Source organism: Leucoraja erinacea, chromosome 5, assembly GCF_028641065.1.
Source record: "Leucoraja erinacea ecotype New England chromosome 5, Leri_hhj_1, whole genome shotgun sequence".
Classification (NCBI taxonomy): domain Eukaryota; kingdom Metazoa; phylum Chordata; class Chondrichthyes; order Rajiformes; family Rajidae; genus Leucoraja; species Leucoraja erinaceus.
Genome location: NC_073381.1, coordinates 4,502,277 through 4,526,762, shown reverse-complemented (window position 1 = coordinate 4,526,762; position 24,486 = coordinate 4,502,277). Strand labels below are relative to the sequence as shown.

Here is a 24,486-nt window from a genome sequence, read left to right as displayed (position 1 = left end):
GACCAAGCTCTGCTGGTCCAACCTCCCCTTATAGCTACTACCCTCTAATCCAAGCAGCATTCTGGCAAATTTATTTTGCACTCATCCCAAAGCCCCCACATCCTCCCTGTAATGGAGGTGACCAGACCGCATGCAATAGTCCAAATTCGACCTAACCAAAGATTTATAAAGCTGCAAAAATACTTCCTAGCCAGTGCAGTGTACCCAAACTTACAACATAATCATGCCATATGCTTTCTTTACGTAAGGGGGGGGGGGGGGGGTACAAACCTTAACCCCTTGATCTCTCTGCATACTAATGCTGTTAGGTCCTGCCATTAACTTTAACTTTACATTTGACCTCAGAAGGTGCAATACCTTACCCGTGCCTGGATGAAATTCCATCTGCTAGTTCTCCCCCAATATCTCCAACCGATATAGATCCTGCTTGGGATATACATCCCGCTTGGGCAGTCTGCACCCCAGCGCCTGAATATTGACATCCAATTTCCGGTAGCCCTTTGTTGTCTCCTCCCCTTCTCAGCTCTCTGGCTCCTCCTCTTCCTTTCTTCTCCCCCAAACCCAACGCAGTCACAGGGAGTACGTACAAACTCCATACCTGGAGTTACATCAAACCTGGTTCTTTGGCGCTGTAAATCAGCAACTCAACCTCTGCCCCACTGTGCTGTAATGGAGGACCCAGCACAGATCCAGGTGGAACACAGAGTTGCAAGAAGAATAACAACCTTCCACTTCTACCTTCTGTCTCTCTCACTGGAAAGCTAATTCCGAATTCAAATTACCAAGGCAAGGCGGATCCCATTCATCGTAATCTTCTGGATCAGGCACCACGAGGGACCTTTTTAAACGCCTTACTAAATTCAACCTTACGTGCATCCATTATAAGGTGCAGCTTTTAGACTTTGGCAACACAGTGCAGAAACAGGTCCTTCGGCCCACCTAGTCTGCGAGGACCAGCGGCCAACCCCATATGCTAGAACTATCCTGCACACAAAGGACAATTTAACCAATGTTTTTTTACCTAGACACCTGTACGTCTTTGGAATGTGGGCGTTAACCGGAGCACCCGGAGAATACCCACGCTCCTCCCATCGCCATCAAACCATATGGAAGCACTTTTATGGACCCAATGATTAACACATAGGAGCCATGCTTGTATCTAGATACAGATTCATTACCAACCTGTAGCTCGGTGTAAGTGATATATTGAAGCCTCCGTATCCATAAAGAAATGCAGGGTGAGATTTGTCAAGTTTTATTCCTTTCTTGTGGACAATAAACATGGGTATTTGAGTCCCATCTTGGCTTGGATAGAAGATCTGCATAGAATCAAAAAGATATAATAGAAAACATTTTGATTAGAATTAAAATGTAAAATAAGGTCAATCTCAGAAGTAGCCAACCTATTTATCCATTTCTACGGCAAACTGTGTTTATTTCTCTGTAGAATAGATGATGTAAGTTGCTATTATAAGCCACGTACATTTTAACTTTGTTTGCACCTCAAGTTACTGAGCCTAACCCGTCTTACGGATTCTTGTGGAATAAAACACTGCTGAGATTTACCCTCAAAAGCAGGTCACTCCAAACCGCTCCGTCCTCAAAAGCAAAATCAAAGCCAGTCATGTAGAAATACAAGTTAAACCCCTGTCCCACTGTACAAGCTCATTCAAAGGGTTCTCCCGAGTTTGCCCTGATTCGAACTCGGAGATTTACGGTAATGGCCGCTCGTCGGTACTCGGGGCTCTCGTGGCCATTTTTCAACATGTTGAAAAATCTTCGCGAGTCTTCCCGAGCTTACCTGCCGTTAACGAGTCTTCCCGAGTACCTGCCGTTAGCGTTACGAGATGTCCCCGAGCTCCGACGCACCCGCTACGTTCATTCTCCGTGCTTACGAGTTTGATTTATTTTTCAAACTCGGGAGAGCTCTTGAATGAACTCGCATCGTGGGACAGGGCGATACATTAGTATCCAAGAATGGAGCCGTACGAGGGCTCCAGGATATCCCACGGATGTAGATCTTGACCCAAGACGTCACCCATCTTTTCTCTCAAGAGATGCTGTCTGTCCTGCTGAGTTACTCCAACTTTTTGATCCTGGGTTACAGGGTTCGATCCTGACTACGGGTGCTGTCTGTACGGAGTTTGTACGTGCTCCCCACGCACGCGTGGGTTTTCTCCAATATTTTTAGTTTCCTCCCACACTCCAAAGACGTCCAGGTTTGCAGGTTAATTGGCTTTGTATAAATGTAAATTGTCCCTAGTGTCGGTGTAGGATTGTGTAACTGTGCGGGAATCGCTGGTCGGCGCGGACTTGGTGGGCTGAAGGGCCTGTTTCTGTGCTGTATCTCTACACTAAACAGCCCAGTAAACCCAAGGCCACTTTTGCAAAACATATAACATGTTTATTTACTTGCTTGAGGTTAAATTCGCCAGCTGTCATTAATTGAATTTGAACCCTTGTAAGGGTTTAAAAGTCTAGAATATTAGATTCTGAATATGAGAATAGCAACTAAATCACAATGTTGCTTGCCATCTAAGTAATTAACTCATAGTTTTCTTTTGATAAAGATTTTCTCAGAAGGTACTTCTTGTCCTTTTCCCATCCCCATTGACGTAAGTAGGGCTGAAGAAGACTGGTGTTGTTGGTAGACAATCTTGAAATGCTTCTGACCGGAGACTTCTCAAAGCTTTCCCATCAGAGCGCTCAGTCATAGAATGCAGTACTTTTGTTTTGTTTAGAGGCACAGCGCGGAAACAGGCCCTTCGGCCTGATCAGTCAGCGAACAGGCCCTACGCCGACCTGCGATCCCCATACATTAGCAATATCCTACACTCTAGGGACAATTTATAATAATTTCCTAAGCCAATAAACCTACAAACTTGTATGTACTTAGAGTGTGGGAGGAAACCGGAGAAAACCCTCCCAAGGTCATGGGGAGAACGTACAAACTCCGTACAGACAGCACCCATAGTCAGGATTGAACCCGGGCCCCTGGCGCTGAGAAAGAAACTCTACCGCTGCGCCACCTTGTTGCCCTTTAGTGGTGACTGGAGCAGCTTTACAAAGCTGTATTTTTGGACCACGTTCGGTACTACTTGGGCAAGTGTCAGGTTGAGGTGCGAGGGAGCAGGTTTAAATATGCCACTTCTAATACATTATCACCATTTTCATGGGATTCAGTAACTAAGCTTATCTAGGGCACAGCAAAAAATGAACAATGCATTGAAAGCCATAATTATACAGCATGAAAACAGGCTCTTCAGCCTAACTTGTCCACACCGACCAACATTATCTAAACTCGTCCCAACTGGCTGTGTCTGGTCCATATCCCTGTCCTGTCTATGTACTTGTCTAACTGTTTCTTAACATTGTGATAGACCCCGCATCAACTTCCTCCTTTGGCAGCTTGTTCCATACACCCTTTGTATGAAAAAGTTACCCCCCAGGTTCCAATTAAATCTTTCCTCTTTTACCTTAAACCCATGTCCTCTGGTTCTCGATTCCCCGACTCTGGGCAGAAGACTCTGTGCTTCTCCCTGATCTCTTCCTCTCATGATTTTGTGCACCTCTGTAAGATCGCCCCTCATCCTCCTGTGCTCCAAGGAATAAACTCCCAGCCAGCTCAACCTCTCCCTATAGCTCAGACCTTCGAGTCCTGGCAAGATCCTCGTAAATCTTCTCTGCACCCTTTCCAGCTTGACATCTATCTTATAACATGGTGCCCAGAACTGAACACAATACTTGAAATGCGGCCTCACCAACGTCTTATATAACTGCAACATGACCTCCCAACTTCTATACTCAATACTGTGACGGATGAGGGCCAATGTGCCAAGTCTTTTTTGACCACCCCATCTGCCTGTGACACCACCTTCAAGAAGCTATACCCCTGCGCTCCTAGATCTCGCTGCTCTATAGCACTCCCCATAGGCCTACCATTCACAGTGTAGGTCCTGCCCATGTTAGACTATCCCTTAATCATTTGCTACTTGGTGAACTTGGTAAGCCATTTAGAACAGACGAGGAAACACTTTTTCACGCAAGAGAGTTGTGAGTGTGGAATTCTCTGCCTCAGAGGGCGGTGGTGGCTGGTTCTCTGGATACTTTCAAGAGAGCTAGATAGGGCTCTTAATGATAGCGGAGTCATGGGATATGGGGAGAAGGCAGGAACGGGTTACTGATTGTGGATGATCAACCATGATCGCATTGAATGGCGGTGCTAGCTCGAAAGGCCGAATGGCCTACTCCTGAACACATTGTCTATTGAATGTCTTGTTCACAAGGTGGAGCAGGTGCATGAGTGGAGTCAGCATGGCATCTGCTTGAATTTTACAGCAAGAGCTCAGAACATTAACTCGTGCTGAGAGGCCACAGCTGCCAGTTCTCTGGATGAGTCTCTTCCTTCATATCCTGTTCAGAATGTTCCTCACATACTGCCCATAATAAATTATAATTTCCTTTTATAATCACACTCATTCACACACTTTCTTTCGTTTGCTCCCTTTAATTGAAAAATAAACACCATTCTACATTACAATTTTCCAATGCCAGAGTGGAAATGTGGGAAGATTTTGTGTTCAGAAAGGGTGAAGTCAGGCAGCAGTGGGAATGACGGCTCAGTGGCATGATCATCAGGGAGTACGAACTACTTGGCAAAGATTAGGACAACCCTGCTGATCACCGTGCAGCGGCAGGCAGTAGGCAGAAATGTTCGGAGAGATTTTGTAACTTTGCCAGCGGCAAAACGTGGTGACACGTGCACTGCCTAGGTGAGGTCTGCTGTGCCTGCAAAATAAAGCATTCCACTATAGTGCAGCGTAGGTTCACCAGATTGATCCCTGGGAAGGCGGGACTGACATATGAGGAAAGATTGAAAAGACTAGGCTCATCTATACTGGAGTTTAGAAGAATGAGGGGATATCTTATAGAAACATATAACATTATAAAAGGACTGGACAAGCTAGATGAAGCTAGATGCAGGGAAAATGTCCAGAACCAGGGCCCATAGTCTTAGAATAAAGGGGAGGCATGAGTGGAGGACTACATTTAAGACTGTGGTGAGAAAAAACATTTTCACCCAGAGAGCTGTGAATTTGTGGAATTCCCTGCCACAGAGGGCAGAGGAGGCCAAATCACTGGATGGATTTAAAAGAAAGTTAGATAGAGCTCTAGGGGCTAGTGGAGTCGAGGGATATGGGGATAAGGCAGGCATGGGTTATTGAATGGGGACGATCAGCCATGATTCCAATGAATGGCGGTGCTGGCTCGAAGGGCTGAAAGGACTCCTCCTGCACCTATTATCTATGTTTTTATACTTAGGTACATGTGACAATGAAGACAAAGTATCATTGAATTGAATCACTAAATGTCAAGTTGGTCAGCCTCAGATGTTGCTGTAGGCAATTACATGTATGTGTGCATATGACAATAAAGTCAACTTGACTTGTTTGAGATGATTAATGTGGCATGAATGTTACTTGGCAATTATGAGCCCCTGTCTGGATGTTGTTCCATGTCTTGCTGCATGGAAGTAAAAGCTGCTTCGCTGAGCTGCAAATGGAATTGAACACTATGCAAATTGTCAGTGATATCCCCAGTTCTGCCCTTATGATGCTATTGTGAGCGAGTGCTGCTGCAAGCACTGTTGATGACAGCTTCTGTCACTTTGCTGGCAATTGAGGGTAGATTGATTACACAGTAGTCAGACTGATGGGACAACTCATCCCTTCCCACCCAAACCATCCCCTCCCCGGGTACTTTCCCCGGCAACTGCAGGAGATGCAACACCTGTCCCTATACCTCCCCCCTCGACTCCGTCCAAGGACCCCGGCAGTCTTTCCAGGTGAGGCAAAGGTTCACTTGCACCTGCTCAAGATTCAAGATTCAATTTAATTGTCATTTGGACCCCTTGAGGTCCAAACGAAATGCCGTTTCTGCAGCTATACATTACAAACAAATAGACCCAAGACACAACATAATTTACATAAACATCCATCACATTGCTGTGATGAAAGGCCAAAAAAACTTATCTCTCCACTGCACTCTTCCCCCCCCCGATGTCAGAGTCAAAGTCAAAGCCCCCGGCTGGCGATGGCGATTGTCCCGCGGCCATTAAAGCCACGCCGGGTGGTGCGAGGTCGCACACCGGGTCTTGGTGTTAGAGCCCCCGGCGTGCGCTCGCAGAGCCGCGGCCATTCCAAGCCACGCGGGGCGGTGATGTCAGGCCCCGCTCCAGGAGCTCTTCGACCCCGCAACTCGGGCGGGAGAAGTCGCCGTTGCGGGAGCCCTGAAAAGCGGTCTTCCTCCAGTGACCCGCGGGCTCCCGGTGCCGCCGTCCGCCAGACCCGCAATTGCAGCCTCCGAATCTCCGGAGGTCGGGTCGCAGCAGCAGCAGCGCTCCACCACCGCTCACGGACTCGGCCAGCTCCGCGACGGTGAGGTGAGTAGTCGGCACCAGAGCCCCCGGTCTTCTCCTGTTGGAGGCCGCTCCTCGTTGCAGCCCCAACGACAACAGAGACCCGACAAGAAAAGGTCGGGTCTCCCGTGCAGGGAGAGATTTAAAAGTTACCCCCTCTCTCCCACCCCACCCCCACCCCCCCACACACACACCCCAACAAAAAATAACAAAAACTACATAAAAACATAGACAAAAAATAATAAAAACGCGGACGGGCTGCAGAGGCCACTGCTGACGAGAGTCGCGCCGCCTACCGGATAATGCTCCAACCTCATCTACATATCCGCTGTCCCAGGTGTGGATTCCTGTATATCGGCGAGACTAGGCGCAGGGTTGGCGATTGTTTCGCTGAACACCTCCACTCAGTCCGCCTGGGCCTACCTGATCTCCCGGTTGCTTAACACTTTTAACTCACCCTCCCATTCGCTTTCTCTCCCGAGTCTCCTCCACTGTCAGAGTGAGGCCCTACGCAAATTGGAGGAACAACACCTCATATTTCACTTGGACAACTTACAACCTAGAGGCATAGAGGGAGTACAGAGAAGGTTCACCAGACTGATTCCTGGGATGGCAGGACTTGCATATGAAGAAAGACTGGATAGACTTGGCTTGTACTCGCTAGAATTTAGAAGATTGAGGGGGTTCTTATAGAATTCTTAAGGGGTTGGACAGGCTAGATGCAGGAAGATTGTTCCCGATGTTGGGGATGTCCAGAACAAGGGGGTCACAGTTTAAGGATAAGGGGGAAATCCTTTAGGACCGAGATGAGAAAAACATTTTTCACACAGAGTGGTGAATCTCTGGAATTCTCTGCCACAGAAGGTAGTTGAGGCCAGTTCATTGGCTATATTTAAGGGGGAGTTAGATGTGGCCCTTGTGGCTAAAGGGATCAGGGGGTATGGAGAGAAGGCAGGTACAGGATACCGGGCCACTCTCCTCCGCCTAGCAGAGCTGGTCCTTACCCTCAATAACTTCACGTTCGACTCCTCCCATTTCCTCCAAATACAAGGCGTAGCTATGGGCACACGCATGGGCCCCAGCTACGCCTGCCTATTTGTCGGGTACGTCGAACAATCCTTGTTCAATACATACCAGGGCCCCATCCCCGACCTCTACCTCCGCTACATCGACGACTGCTTTGGGGCCACCTCCAGCACCCGCACACAACTGACTGACTTCATCCATTTCACCACTAACTTCCATCCGGCACTCAAATACACCTGGACCATTTCCGACACTTCCCTACCATTCCTTGACCTCACTATCTCCATTGCAGGTGATAGACTTCTGACTGACATCCACTATAAGCCCACTGACTCCCATGGCTATCTGGACTACACTTCTTCCCACCCTGCTTCCCGTAAGGACTCCATCCCCTACTCCCAATTCCTCCGTCTACGCCGCATCTGCTCCACGGATGAGGCGTTCCACACCAGGACATCTGAAATGTCCTCATTATTCAGGGAACGGGGGTTCCCCTCCTCCACCATAGATGAGGCTCGCACCAGGGTCTCTTCCATACCCCGCAACACTGCTCTCTCTCCCCATCCCCCCACTCGCAACAAGGGCCGAGTCCCCCTAGTCCTCACCTTTCACCCCACCAGCCGTCACATACAAAAAGTAATCCTCCGTCAGTTTCGCCACCTCCAACGTGACCCCACCACTCGCCACATCTTCCCATCTCCCCCCATATCTGCCTTCCGCAAAGACCGCTGCCTCCATAACTCCCTTGTCAATTCTTCCCTTCCCTCTCGTACCACCCCCTCCCCGGGCACTTTCCCTTGCAACCGCAAGAGATGCAACACTTGTCCCTTTACCTCCCCCCTCGACTCCGTTCAAGGACCCAAGCAATCGTTCCAGGTGCGACAGAGGTTTACCTGCATCTCCTCCAATCTCATCTATTGCATCCGCTGCTCTAGATGTCAGCAGATCTATATCGGTGAGACCAAGCGGAGGTTGGGCGATCGTTTCGCCGAACACCTCCGCTCGGTCCGCAATAACCAAGCTGACCTCCCGGTGGCTCAGCATTTCAACTCCCCCTCCCACTCCATATCCGACCTCTCTGTCCTGGGTCTCCTCCATGGCCACAGCGAGCAGCACTGGAAATTGGAGGAACAGCACCTCATATTCCGTTTGGGGAGTCTGCATCCTGGGGGCATGATCATCGAATTCTCCCAATTTTGTTAGTCCTTGCTGTCTCCTCCCCTTCCTCAGTCCCCCTGCTGTCTTCTCCCATCCCCCAGCCTTCGGGCTCCTCCTCCTTTTTCCTTTCTTGTCCCCGCCCCCCTCCCCGCCCCTGATCAGTCTGAAGAAGGGGTTCGGCCCGAAACGTTGCCTATTTCCTTCACTCCATAGATGCTGCTGCACCCGCTGAGTTTCTCCAGCTTTTTTGTGTACAGGATACTGAGTTGGATGATCAGCCATGATCATATTGAATGGCGGTGCAGGCTCGAAGGGCCGAATGGCCTATTGCTACACCTATTTTCTATGTTTCTATGAATGTTGATTTCTCCAACTTTAAGTAACCCTTGTTTTCCCTCTCTCACCTGATTGTATGCCTTGTTGTCACCTTCCCCTCAGCTAACAATGTGCTACATTTCCTTGGTCATCGTCCCCTTTGATCTGTCTTTTCATACATTACCCTTCCATTTCTGTACGTCTCCCCTTCCCGACTCTCCCCTGACGAGCATTTTGTGCCTATTTTTGGTGTAAACCAGCAGCAGCTGTTCCTTCCTGCTGATTACATTTGTTCTGTTTTGTGCGCTATATCTAAGGGGGGGAGGGGGGTTCTGGCGAGGGGATATTTAGAAAGTTAAATGGAAAGGACACAGCAATAGTTCTGGGTAACTACATGATAACTAGAGTCCACTGGGAAGGGGCTATGCACACAAACAGAATATCCTTCCAATAAATCTGAAAGCTATTCATCTGACTGGAGATATAATTGATTTTTAATTGATTAGAACCTTGCAGCTTGGAAACAGGGCCATTCGCCCAACTTGCCCATGCTGACCAAGATGCCCCATCTTCACGAGTCCCACCAGCCTGCATTTAACCTACATCCCTCGAAACCTTTCCTATCCATGAACCTGTCCAAATGTCATAAGGTCATATGTGATTGGAGCAGAATTAGGCCATTCGACCCATCTAGTCTACTCCGCCATTCAATCATGGCTGATCTATCTCGCCTTCCTAACCCCATTCTTCTGCCTTCTCCCCATAACCCCTAGCACAGGTATTAATCAAGAACGTGTCTTTTAAATGGTGTTCTAGTACGTGCTTCAACGACCTCCTCCGGCAGCTCGTTCAATACATCCACCAGCCAGTTCTCCTCGGGTTCCTATTAAATCTTTCCCTTTTCATCTTAAGCCTATATCCTCTGGTTGATGATGCCTCTACTCTGGGTAAAAGGCTCTGTGCACTTACCCAATCTATTCCACGCATGACCTTACACACTTCTCCAAGATCATCCTTCTACACTCCAAGGAGTAAAGTCCTAGCCTGCCCAACCTCTCCCTACAGGCCTTTGAGTCCAAGCATCCTCCATATCAGGGGATATGGGGAGAAGGCAGGAATGATCAGCCATGATCACATTTCATGGCGGTGCTGGCTCAAAGGGCCGAATGGCCTATTCCTACGCCCATTGTCTATTGTCTTAAATATTCTTTGCACCTTTTCCAGCGTAACAACATATTTCCTGTGACAAGGTGACCAAAATTGAACATAATAGTCCAATTGTTGCCTCGTCAATGTCTTGTCCAACAGTAAACATAACATTCCAATTTCTATACTGACTGAGAGCCAATATGCCGTCTCCTTAACACCCTATCTACTTTGACGTCACACTCAAGGTGTGTACCTGCACTCCTAGATCCCTCTGCTCTACAACACTACCCAGGCCTATGTCTTTCACAGTGAAGGTCCTGCCCTGGTTTGACTTCCCCAAATGCAACACCTCACACTTAACTGCATTAAACTCCATCGGCCATTCTTCAGCCCATTTGCCCAACTGATCAAGCTGTTGTTGAATTTTTAATAACCATTTTCGCTCTCTACTGTACCAATCCACTTTAGTGTCTTAGAAACATAAAAAATAGGTGCAGGAGGAGGCCATTTGGCCCATCGTGCCATTCAATATGATCATGGCTGACCATCCAAAATCAGTACCCCATTCTGGCTTTTCCCCCCATATCCCTCGATTCCCTTAGACCTAAGAGCTATGTCATCATCAAAAAAAATAATGAGGTTTTCTTTAGGTGATGCTAAGGAACATCAAGCAGAAAATATTGATCGGAATTGTTTACACACTCCCAAACAGTATTTGGAATGTAGCACATTGAATAAATCAGAACAGAGTGTAATAGTAGTGCAATACAACAATCACAAGGAATCTCAATCCACATAAAAACTGGGTTACCCCCCAAAAAAACACACTAGTGTGAAGAAGGGTCCCAACCCGAAACGTCACCCATCCTTTTACTCCCGAGATGCTGCTTGACCACTGAGTTAAGGGCCTGTCCCACTGTACGAGGTAATTCAAGAACCCTCCGGAGTTTAAAAAAAAAAAATCAAACTTGTGGTAAGCGCGTGGAATGTACGTAGCGGGTACGTCGGAGCTCGGGACGTCTCTTAGCGGCTCGTAACGCTAACGGCAGGTACTCGGGAAATGCGGTAAGCTCGTGAAGACCCGAGAAGATTTTTCAACATTGTTGCATAATGTCCACGAGAGCCCCGAGTACCTACGGGCAGCTATTACCGTAATTTTCCGAGTTCGAATCAGGGGAAACTCGGGAGAACTCTTGAATTGCCTCGTACAGTGTGACAGGCCCTTTACTCCAGAACTTTGTGAATATACCCTCTAATAAACACTATGAGAAACTAATGAGAAATTCATGCCATGTACATAAAATGGTCTCTACATGTTGCAGAACCCGCGAGGGAATGGCGTCGTCGCTGCTGATCAACTGGATTTAGGCAACTTAAATTTGTTTTACAGGATACACTTTATTTACTTGTGCACAAGGAGAGCAGCACAGTCCCAGTTACTACAACTATAAAATTCTGCTTGGAAGTGGCAACTTTCATACACATTTTAATCAGTTAAAATCTTGCGCATTCTCTAATTACCAATCACAATATGTTCTAAAAATCATTAATATCTAATAAAACCTACATGCTGTACAATCCTCTATTTGCATGTAAACTTAATAAAAACTTTTGTAGGCAACTGCCGGCGACTGTCATAGTTGTAGCAGTTCGCCGGGCAACCGGCGACAACTTATGGCAGCACCTACGTCAGGAGAGGTCAAGCTACGCTGCTTGGTGTCAAACCCACTGTCGCCAAAAAGTTTTCAACATGTTGAAAATTTAGCAGCGACGCTACGACTTTTTGCTCGACTGAGGAGACTACGCCCAGCGACCACCAGTGAACATGTGGTGACAAACTAGGCGCCTGTATTTGCCTAAACAAAAAATTGCCAAAGTGGGACAGGCCCATAAAGATGATTCTCAAGGGCCATGTGTTTTAACTTGCACACGTAAACATGAGCACATTTCGCACATTTTAGCCTCACTTCACTGGTTGCCTATTCAGTTTAGGATCCATTTTAAAATTCTTTTATTTGCTTTTAAATCCCTAAATGGTCTTGCCCCGCCCTACCTATCTGAGCTTCTACACCCTTATACACCCGCCCGCTCTCTCAGGTCAGATAATCAGCTGCTCCTGAGTGGGCCTAAAACTAAGCGGAAGCTCAGAGGGGACCGTGCCTTTGCTGTGTCGGCACCCAAATTATGGAACGATCTGCCTCTCCACATTAAACAGGCCTCTTCTCTGTCTGTTTTTAAATCACTTCTTAAAACCCATCTCTTCTCCGTGGCCTTTGATACCCAGTAAGATGTCGACTTTATTTACTTGATTTAATTTCTTTTTGATTGCTTTATTGCGTGGTTATTATTATTTTTACTCATGTTTTATGTCTTTTAATTTATTGTTGTATTTCATATGTAATTTTTGCGCTTTATGTGAGCTGTTAATGTTATGTTCTGTTATGTTGTCTGTTTATGATGTCTTGTTTATTCTTCTGTACAGCACTTTGGTCAACATTGGTTGTCTTAAAGTGCTTAACAAATAAAGTTGGATTGGATTGGATGTGCTATACGGTTGTAGCTAGCTGCATATCAAAGGATGTCTCAGGACCCTTGCACTGTATGGTTTATAGGTAGCCATACATCAAAGGATGCCTATCAAGAACCTTGTGCTGTACATCGAAATATTTCTATCAAGAGTCTTGCGCCACATGTTCGTAGAAGCACAAAGATCCATGTGCTATACAGCTATCTTAACCTTTTTCATACTGGAGCTTCCACAACAGGCTACTTTAAGATTTATTATTGCACAGAGTGGACAGTTAATTAACAGTCTCGCTGTTAAGCCTTTAGGAATCATAATATTCAATTCAACTCAAAACGACGGTCTTAAATCTCAACAGTGCAGCCGACCAAGCTAAGTCATGAGGTTGGAAAAATATATTCAACAGCGAGACCATAAATATTCGCTGGTTAGTGCTTTATAAGTATACTTCTCCAAGATAAAAAACCCAACAGCAAAAGTGGTTTCCGTTGTGGTTAACAAGAGAAAGTTATAAATAGTTGATTAACACAAAAAGCTGGAGTATCTCAGCGGGACAGGCAGCATCTCCGGAGAGAAGGAATGGGTGACGTTTCATGTCGCGACTAGTCTTCAGACTTTTTTTATAAATAGTATTAGATTAAAAGAAAAACGTTTTTAGATAAAGCTATCAGGCATGGAATTGGGAAAATTTCAGAAGTTTAGTTTAGCATTGTCACGTGTACCGAGGTAAAGTGAAAAGCTTTTTTGTTGCGTCCCATCCAGTCAACGAAAAGATTATAACTGATTACAATCAGGCCGTGTGCAGATACAGGATAAAGGTTTATTGCAAGACAAAGTCCGATCAAAGATAGATCAAAGGTGGATTAGGTGGATGGGAGGCCAGAACCAGTCTCTAGTTGGTGAGAAGACAATTCTGTTGCCTGATAACAGCTGGGAAGATGCACACAGAGAGTTGGGCATACTCTGCCTCAGAGGGCGGTGGAGGCAGGTTCTCAGGATACTTTCAAGAGAGAGCTGGATAGGGCTCTTAAAAATAGCAGAGTCAGGGGATATGGGGAGAAGGCAGGAACGGGGCACTGATTGTGGATGATCAGCCATGATCACATTGAATGGCGGTGCTGGCTCAAAGGGTCGAATGGCCTACTCCTGCACCTATTGTCTATTTGACATTGATAAGGAAGGGTTAAGCAGAATAAAGAATGATCTGGCAAGAAGCATACGAGTGAACTACAAAAGCTTTTATGGATATGTAATTAGAGAAGGGATAGCAAAAGTTATTACAGATTGAGAGGAGTAATTGCATTGGGGAATATCGAGATGAACAGAAATTAAACAAATATTTTGCATCCGGCATTACTAATGACATGATAAATCACCTAGAAATAATGCAGATAACAGGTCTGCAGTGAATCAGTTAATCAAAATTAGCATTAAGGTCATAAGTGATCGGAGTAGAATTAGGCTATTCCGCCCATCAAGTCTACTCGGCCATTCAATTATGGCTGATCTTTCTCTCCCACCTAACCCCATTCTTGCTCCTTCTCCCCATAACTACTGACACCTGTACTAATCAAGAATATATCTATCTCTGCCTTAATAATACCCACTGACAGTGCCTCCACAGCCTTCTGTGGCAAAGAATTTCACAGATTGACTAAATAAATTTCTTATCTCCTTCCTAAAAGATTGCACTTTAATTCTGAGGCTATGACCTCTAGTCCTAGATTCACCCACTAGTGGAAATATCCTCTCCACATCTACTCTATCCAAGCCATTCACTATTCTGTATGTTTCAATGAGGTTCCCCCTCATTCTTCTAAAATTCAATGAGCACAGGCCCAGTGCCGTTAAATGCTTATCATAGGTGAATCTGCTCATTCCTGGGATCATTCTTGTCAACCTCCGCTGAACCCTCTCTGGAGCCAGCACATCCTTCCTCAGATATGGTGCCCAATTAATGTATGGAGAAAAAACATGTCCAAAATTAAAGGACTGAAAGCCAATATATTCTAAGGAAGATCATTATCTTCACCCCAAATTTTTGAAAGTGATGGCTTAGAAGATAGGTGATACATTGGTAGTCATCTGCCAAAATTGGGGAACATGGAAAATAAGGGAAGTGTTAAGATGGATTAGTAAATTGAAAATTATGTTTTTTGATGTTTTAACTGGCAAAATAGTTGAGAAGCAAAGAATGTGGTGTATTTTGTCTATCAAATGGCGTTCTGTAGGATACCACTTAAAAGGTTATTAAGTAAAATCACTTTTGATGGCACTGAGATTATTTGCTGGTGTGGTTGAGAATTGGTTGATGGACAAAACAAAACCGAAGGAAAATGTGGTTCATTTTTGGATTGACAGTCATGGTTTGGGAACAGCTCCATCCAAGGCCGCAGGAAGTTGCAGAAAGTTGTGGACACAGCTCAGTCCGCCACGCAAACCAACCTCCCTTCCATTGACTCCATCTACACTTCACGCTGCCTCGGCAAGGCCACCGGCATAATCAAGGGCTAGTCTCATCGCGGTCATTCTCTCTTCTCCCATCAGGCAAGAGGTGCAGAAGTTTGAAAACGGGTATCTCCAGATTCAGGGACAGTTTCATCCCAGTTGTTATCAGGCAACTGAGTCGTCCTCTCTCGAACTGGAGAGCGGGCCTGACGCCACAGCTACCTGATTAGAGACCTTCAATTTATCTTTAATTGGACTTTAATGGTCTTTATTTTGCACTAAATGTTATCCCCTTAATCCTGTATCTGAACACTGTGCAACCATGAATAGACTTTTCGCTGACTGAATAGCACGCAAGAAAAAAAGCATTTGACTGTATCTTGGTACACCTGATAATAATAATAATAATAAATTAAACTAAAGAATCTGAATAACATCAGGCAGCGGAGGCAGCAATTTGTCATCTTTGCATTCTCTGCCACTGAGTAAGAACATGGCCCATAATTTAACTGTTAAGGGTCTGTCTCACTTATGCGACTTGCCGGCACCCGTCATAGTCGCAGCAGATCTCCGGATATTTTCAACACATTGAAATTCCAGCGGCGACCAGAATAAGGTACTACTTTTTGGGCGACTACTCATGGCCATACAGGCATCCCCCCTCGACAAATGGCCGCCGCTGGATTTTCAACATGCTGAAAATTTTCGTGGACCTGCTGCAATTCACCTATTTCTTTGGATTTCTTGATTGTCTTAATATCTATCGATATTTTTCCTAAATATACTCATTTTGAGCAAGGTTAGTTGATTCCACGAGGGCATGAACTTAAACATGAACATTCCAATAATTAATAAAAAAAATAATGTTCTACTAACCTGAACAGTCTTGTAATCAGATGGATTAAATCCTTTCACTGTTACTTCTCTAAAGATTATTGGCTCCAAACTGTCTTTGGTCAGATCACAGTGATAAATGATACCTAGAACAGATTTTTCCAAAATCAGCTTCAAATGCCATAGGAAGAATTTAAAATACAAAGTAAACTTGAGTATTTTAGATTCTTTCCAAAATTAACTGCCAGCAATTTTCTTTTAATGCTGAATACTTTCCCGACATTGATTTAAAAATTGTTGCAGGTTACTTTGTAGCTTGTAAAAAAAACAAACTATTTTAAAGCCTACTGATATAGGCTCCGAACAATATAGACGGGGACATGATTTTTGCACTATTATTGTCTAATTATTTGTTCTTTTTTAATATACATACTGAACCTCTGTTGTCTATTATGGGTTTTACAGAGTACTATGTTTACATATCTGCTGTACCACTGCAAGTAAGAATGCCATTGTTCCGTTTCGGGACGTATGGCAAGAAAACACTCTTGACTCTCAGCTCTAACGTTTTTTTTAACACAACCCACAATTGCAATGTTTACAGAAGATAATGCAACATGATATCACAATATTATTTTACAAAAAAATCCCTGTTTTTGTATACAAGCCCACTTGAAATAAATGCTAGTTTACACCGAAGATAGACGGAATAAATCAGCGGGTCAGGCAGCATCTCTGGAGAAAAGGACTCGGTAACTATTCTGATCGAGTCTGAAGAAGGGTCTCGACACGAAACGTCACCTATTCCTGTTCTCCAGAGATGCTGCCTGACCCGCTGATTACTCCAGCATTTTGTGTCTACCTGTTCACTCTACCTTGTGAGATAATACACTTAATTAAGTTGACAGCATTACGATCCATCTGCTATCTTGCCCTGTCCACATCTGATTGCAAAATCTATATATTTTCCTTGCAGCCGAATTTCCCATTTAGCCTTAACATCAGTAACTTCATCCTTTCAATAAAGTTAATGAATATTCATGGTAAATAGCTGACTTCCAAGCACACAATTCTTTTTTCCCCAAACAGCTGTGACATTGCAACCCGTAGTTTAAAGTACTTTGGAATGCAGCTAATCAATGTAATACAACTAAATGTCACAGTATGCCACTACAATTTATATGCCACAAGTTCTATTATAGTATTTAAACGATTCATTTACTCTTTTTAAGAATTGCACCATTTTATCATCGCTGAAGAGAATGTTGCAATTAAGGAAAAGACCATACTGTGCAGGAAGCAGCAATGTACAAGGCCTGTCTCATTTGTGCGTCGTTACGCAACATCATTTACGTGTCCTCTCCCCACTTGCCTTCAGAGATTGAGATGAGCCACTGCCTTAACTGTGACCGACACAAAAATGCTGGAGTAGCTCAAGCTGGACAGGCAGCATCTCTGGAGAGAAGGAATGGGTGACGTTTCGAGTCGAGACCCTTCTTCAGCCTTAACGGTGACAGTCTTTCTGCACATGTTATTGCACGAGGAAATCTAAAATTTGACCCAGCAATGGCGAATAGGAGGCAACATAATTTCCAATCGGTGTGAAGGGTCCCGACCCAAACCTTCACCTACCCAGGATCTCCAGATTTGCTGCCTGACCAGCTGAGCTACTCAAGCTCTTTGTGTCATAAATTCATGTTCATAGGTTATAGGAGTAGAATTAGTCCTTTAAGTCTACTCTGCCATTCAATCATGGCTGATTAAGCTTTCCCTCTCAATCCCATTCTCCTGCCTTTTCCCAATAACCGCCTTTTTCCTTACTAATCAAGAATCCTTTTATTTCCAAGTTTAGTGGTTGAGTTCCAATGGACGGATGACCCACGTTTCTCAAGGTTGTGGAGATCAGGGTATAGGAAGTGCTGCCAAAGGAGTTTTGTTGCGTAACTGCAATGCATTATCCAGATGGTACAGACACACTCCAGCCACATGGCTACTGGTGTAGGCAGGGAACGGTTAGGCCGAAATATACAGAATCAGAGGTTACAGGTTTAAGGTGAAGGGGAAAAGAATTTATTAGAAGCCGAGGGGTAACTTTTGCATGGAACGAACTGCCAGAGGAGGTAGGGACTATCGCAATGTTTAATAAGCAACTAGGCAGATAGGACAGGTTTAGAGGGATATGGGCCAAGCGCAAGGCAGGCGGGACTAGTGTAGATGGGACATGTTGGTCGGTGTGGGCAAGATGGGACGAGGAGCCTGTTTCCAAGCCGTATGACAGTGTAACAAATAAAGCAGGACGATCTACCCTTGTTCCTCGAGTGTTGCTGGAGTGGCACTCATTGGGTAATGTGGCAGGTATTCCATCACGTTGCTGACATACAGTGGGTGACCAGGCTGTGAGGAGTAAGATACCCAGCCTCTGACTTGACACAGCTGTAGTATCCATGAGGCTGGTCCAGTAATGTTTTTCATCTTTGACGTGCAGAGAATGGTTCAGTGGAGTTTACTTGTCACATGTGGAACTGCAGAGTGAATTCTTTTAGCATACATTTCACATGCGGTGCCGCCATGTTTTGGTGACGTTTCCAAAGTCAGGTCGGCCCGCACGCTCGGTCTACTGGATCGCCGATCCAGTACTTGCTGCCTTACGGCTCCCGATCCAGGTGAGCCCCAGGCTCCTGCAGGGCCTCCCTCCGTCATCTATGGATGGATCGGCCTGTGAACTGACGCCTTTCTCCTCTCGTCTCTCGTCGCCTGGCCATCTTTGTGTCCCGGGCGAGCCTCCTGCAGCTGACCTTGAAGGCTCTGGAGGCTTTACCTCGGTTCACCCTCCTACCGGCCCTCGCTCCTCGCGTCCGACGTCTCCAGCCCTCGCGGCCCGCCGACCCTACGTGTTTTCGGCACGGGTTCCCGGTTCCGCGGCTGCAGCACCTCGGGAAGGCCTCTGCCACGCAGCGCCTTGACAACGTACAAGCTTGTGATGGTAAATGGCAAGAAATGTTCCGAATGTCGACAGTAGAAGATTCAATGTTGGCAATGTTGAGGAAGGAGAAAGGTGGGTTATTGGAATGACATTAGAAATGATCATTACCTCGCACTTGGTAGTTGGGGAAGTTTCTTGCCACTTATCATCACAAGCCTGGATGTTGTCAAGGTCTTGCAGATTAACCAGATTGCATTTTCCATGCTTTGTGATGGATAAAACAGAACCATATTGTTGTATGGGTGTCAATGTTGAAACCTGTGGGCGGCACAGCTGCTGCCTCACAGTGCCAGAGGCCTGGGTTCGATCCTGACAGCGGGTGCTGTCTGTGTGGAGCTTGTGTTTTCTCCCTGTGACTGTTGTGGGTTTTCTCCGGGTGCTTCAGTTTCCTCCCACATCCCAATGACGTGCAGATCTGTACGTTAATTGGCTTCTGTAAATTGCCCCCAAGTGTGCAGGATATGACCGGGTGATCACTGGTCAGCCCGCGCTCGGTGGGCCGAAGGGCCTGTTTCCATGCTATATCTCTAAACTAAACATCTGCGTCACATCTGTGTCAGGTCTCTTCAAGTCGAGATCAGTCTGAAGAAGGGTCCCAACTCGAAATATCATCTATCCATTCCCTCCACTAAAGTACCTCTAGCATTTACTTTTGGAGTCATGGAGAGAATCGTGAGTTATACAGTGTGGAAACAGGTCCTTCGGTCCAACTTGCCCACACCGACCAACCCGTCCCATCTTCACCCATTCCACCTGCCTGCGGTTGGTCCATGTCCCTCTAAGCCCGTTCTATCTATCTAGGTCCTGTCCAAATGTCTCTCAAACATTGCGCCACTACCTGCCGCACGTGAATCTGCTTCTTCACTAACCTGGGGTCAGGAAACTTGTAAACTGATAGAAGATTTCAGTGTCCTTCTTTTGTCCGCTGTACCCCACAACGCTGCCCACTTCCAAAGGAAAGGTCTTCAAATGAGCTCCCGTGGCCAAATCGTGTAGCTGCAGGACATGCTTCACATGGTGGAGGTAGCACAAAACCAGATAGTTTTCCCTGACACATCCGGACCATTCTGAAAACATAGACAAGCAGTAAGATGCAACGCAGAAAGAAAATGGTACGTAATTATCAATAGTAAGCTCGTGAGGCAATCTAAAAATGACGACTGATGTCTAGGGATACGTCACTAGCTCTGGAAACCTGACATATAGTTACAACCTATAACACAAGTAAACAGGAATCAGTGATGAAGATTAGTAGAAGGAACTGCAGATGCTGGTTTATACCAAAGGTAGACAAAGATTTCTCAAGAGATGCTGCCTGACTTGCTGAGTTACTCCAACACGGTGTCTATCTTCAGTAATTAAGAATGTTAAAAGCCTCACTAATTTTCAGATGTATAGGTTTCAATGTCAGGTTAAACCAAGATCTGTACCTCCCAGTCCACATTGATAAATTTGTATGTCTTCGGAACAGAATTAGGCCTTTCGGCCAACCTACTCTGCATTCAATCATGGCTAATCTATCTTTGCCTCTCAACCGTATTCTCCTGCCTTCTCCCCATAACCCCTGACACCCTTACTGATCAAGAATTTAAAATTACTTAAAAAAGTCGCTTTAAAAATACCCAATGAATTGGCCTCCACAATCGTCTGTGGCAAGTTCACTTGGAAGATGATTAAACAACCCCAAGAATAATTAAAAGGCCATTTGCTTTTTATATTCTGTACATGGTTCTTTTTGCCTATAACATATCACGTCTGAGTTTAGTTTAGTTAAGAGATACAGTCCCTGCGGCCCACCGAGTTCGCACTGACCAACAATCCCCGCACATTAACACTATCCCACACACACTGGGGACAATTCTGCATTCATACCAAGTCAATTAACCTACAAATCGGTGCGTCTTTGAAGCATGGGAGGAAATCGAAGATCTTGGAGAAAACCCACGCAGTCACGGAGAGAACATATAAACTCCGTACAGATAGCACCCGTAGTCGGGATCGAACCTGGGTCCGACGCTGCAAGCTCTGTAAGGCAGTAACTCTACCGCTGTGCCACCGTGCCGCCCCAACTAAAGCCGAATAGCCAAATAGCGTGCTGCACACCCAAGCCATACAGTCAAAGGATTTTGAATTCTTACTGGTGTTGGGGTCCCTGCAATGGCAAATCATTAATTTGGGGACTTTGACAATGATTAGTGCTGGTACTCCTGTTGTTTGGGTTGCATATTAACAACTTGGATGTGAAAGTAGGAGGAATAATTGTTAAGTTTGCAGATGAAAGGAATATTGGAAATGTCGTGGACGCAGCTGAAGGTTGTCAAAGGTTAGAACAGCTTATAGATCAGATTTAGACTTCAGAGATACAGCGTGGAAACAGGAGTGGCCGGGGCGGCAGCACAGGCCAGTGCAGCATCGGCAGCCCAGCCTGGCAGTCAAGGGCAGTCAAGTACAACTGAAATCCATGCTGAAGAGGTCCGTAACAAAGAGGTTTACTGCATTCTTAAGGGCCTGTCCCACTTGGGCGACCTAATCCACGAGTTCTGGCGAGTTTGCCCTCGACTCATACTCGCAGCATGGTCGACATGAGGTCGTAGGAAGTCTTTATAACTCTCCTTCATGCTCGAAACCGGAGCTCCGGGAGGAAACCCACGGGGAGAACGTACAAACTCCGTACAGGCAGCACCCGTAGTCAGGATAGAACCCGGGTCTCTGGCGCTGTAAAGCAGCAACTCTACCGCTGCGCCACCGTGCCGGACAATTAACCCACCAACCTGCACATATTTGGGAAATGGGAGGAAACTGGATCACCCGGATGAAAACCCACACTTTCACAAGGAGAACTGGCAAACTCCACATTGACAGTAACCCATTGTCAGGATTGAACTCGCTGAAAAATTGTTTGGTGCTTTGAAACACTATCTCCACCACTGTGCTGTCCCCAGGGCTTGGGTTAATGGATAGCTATTGAGATGCTAAAGTTTATTGAATGGGTTGGATGAGTTGAAGGCACAGATAGACATATGAAAACATGATGAAACTATAAAGAAATATGGCTTAAAAAGCTCAACTGGAATTTCCTCAGGCAACTGAGGAAATTCAGAGTCTCTCTGAGGATCCTTCAGTGCTTCAACTCTGGGGCTGTAGAAAGCATCTTGTCTGGCAACATCACAATCTGGTTGGGGAACTGCTCTGCCTAGGACAGGAAGGCTCTGCAGAGAGTAGTGCGTTCGGCCGAACGCACTATGGGAACTACTCGCCACCCTGCTGGACCTATACAACAGGAGGTGCAGATCCAGAGCCAGCAACATTATGGGGGACCCCTTCCACCCCAGCAACGGACTGTTCCAGCTGCTACGGTCAGGCAAGCGCCTCCGCTGCCATGCTGTGAAAACAGAGAGGATGAGACGGAGTTTCTTCCCACAGGCCGTCAGGACTGTAAACTCTATCTCACCAGGAACTAATTTACTGTTGTGTTGTGTCTTTTTAAAATTGCTGTTTTTTTGGGGGGGTTTTCTAATATGTAAATACTGATTCTGTTCTATTCAGATCTGTAGTTTTTGCACAATCTGTAGGCATTGCCACTTTCATTTCACTGCACATCTTGTATGTGTATGTGACAAATAAAGTTGACTAGACTTGACTTGAAGATTTTACAGTTCACAGTGATCGGGCTTCTGAATAAAATAAATAATCCAAGAGAAATGTAGCTGGAATTCACTGACTTGGGGACAAGTGAAGGCTGAAATATTCAACACCTTTGAACACATGCATTTGAGGATCTGCACTGCTATGGATCTGCAAGATGCTTCAATATGTGATCAACACCTGGTATGCTGGAAGACAAGATTGGTTCTAGTTTTTAAATACTGTGAACAATTCGACTGACAAAATGGTAGCCTGCATAGGGTCATGGAAAGTCCCCTTATGAAGATAGACACTGGAGTGAAGTTTTGGGTCCATCATTCTGAAACATCAGTTTTTCTATCGTTGCATCAGTGAAACATAGAAATTAGACTGTAGGATTCAATATGAGGCAAAATATCCTGTACCTGCCTTCTCTCCATACCCCCTGATCCCCTTTAGCCACAAGGGGCCACATCTAACTCCCTCTTAATTATAGCCAATGAACTGTGGCCTCGACTACCCTCTGTGGCAGAGAGTTCCAGAGATTCACCACTCTCTGTGTGAAAAAAGTTCTTCTCATCTCGGTTTTAAAGGAGTTCCCCCTTATCCTTTTATCTCGGGTCTTTCCATGGAAAGTCCCTTACGAAGATAGACACTGGAGCGCAGTTTTGGGTCGAGACGTTTCAGACCCGAAACATCATCCGTTCCTTCTATCTGTCTGTCTCGCTGAACCCCTTACTCCCTAGGGAACAATTTCGTGCATCTAGCCTGTCCAACCCCCTCTTTGGTGTAAGATCCCCTCTCAATCTCCTAAATTCTAGAGAGTCCAAGTCTATCCAGTCTTTCTTCATAAGACAGTCCTGACATCCCAAATCAGTCCCCTCTGCACTCCGTCTAGATAATAGATTTGGAGACGTACACAATACTCCAGGTGTGGTCTCACCAAGACCCTGTACAACTGCAGTAGAACCTCCCTGCTCCTATACTCAAATCCTTTTGCAATGAAAGCTAACATACCATTCGCTTTCTTTACTGCCTGCTGCGCCTGCATGCCTACCTTCAATGACTGGTGTACCATGACACACAGGTCTCGCTGCATCTCCCCCTTTCCCAATCGGCCACCATTTAGATAATAGTCTGCTTTCCCGTTTTTGCCACCAAAATGGATAACCTCACATTTATCCACACTCCAGCATTTTGTGTCTATCTTTGGTGTAAACCAGCATCTGCAGTTCTTTCCCACACAAGTCACCCTTCCGTCAGATTAGACGTTCAAAGGCAATTAACGTTTTGATGGGCAATGCCAGGGTAGTTTACCGGATACACGATCATCTTTAAATTTCTTCATAACCTCAATTCAGCCCATTTGGGGAAAAAAAAGTCACGCGTCTATGTGAATAGTAGGTCATTTAGCCCCTGAAGCCTGCTCTGCCATTCATTGGATCACAGCTCATCATTAACACTTGCCTTGTGTTCCAGCACAGCTTTCATTCCAAATTTGCTGTCAGAGTCCCTGCATTCTGAAATCCTGTTCCAAGTTTTCCTAAATATATTATCAAACAACTCTACTTCTACTCATACATTCCCTTTTCCCAATTCTACAATATGAAGGTATTAGATGGTTCGCTGGGCAGATGAGCAGGAGCCAGGGGTAATGAGAAGAATAGGGTTGAGGGGGAAAAATAGGTGGCAGAGTAGATTTGATGGGCCGAATGCCCGCATTCTGCTCCTAGAACTTCTGAACTTACGAGTGTTTCTGTGATCATAAATTCAAAGGGCGGCACGGTGGCATTTTGTTGTCTCTGTACTGTACACTGACAATGACAATTAAAATTGAATCTGAATCTGGCGCAGCGGTAGAATTGCTGCCTAACAGCGCCAGAGACCCGGGATCGATCCTGACTATGGGCGTGGTCTGTACCGAGTTTCTACATTCTCCCGGTGAGCGCGTGGGTTTTCTCTTGGTGCTCTAGTTTCATCCTACAATCCAAAGACGTGTGTGTTTGC

General features: G+C 45.7%; 1 protein-coding gene across 1 annotated transcript in view; it reads right to left on the bottom strand.

The window, feature by feature from the left end:
* LOC129696912 (prolyl endopeptidase-like) overlaps window positions 1-24,486 on the bottom strand; it is a 103,949-nt gene that overhangs the window by 38,409 nt on the left and 41,054 nt on the right. Inside the window, exons 9-11 of the mRNA XM_055635011.1 lie at window positions 19,725-19,922; window positions 15,915-16,018; window positions 1,183-1,319 (exon numbers count right to left, since the gene is read on the bottom strand). Coding sequence (XP_055490986.1) covers window positions 1,183-1,319; window positions 15,915-16,018; window positions 19,725-19,922 — 439 coding nt within the window. The remainder of the gene's footprint in view (window positions 1-1,182; window positions 1,320-15,914; window positions 16,019-19,724; window positions 19,923-24,486) is intronic.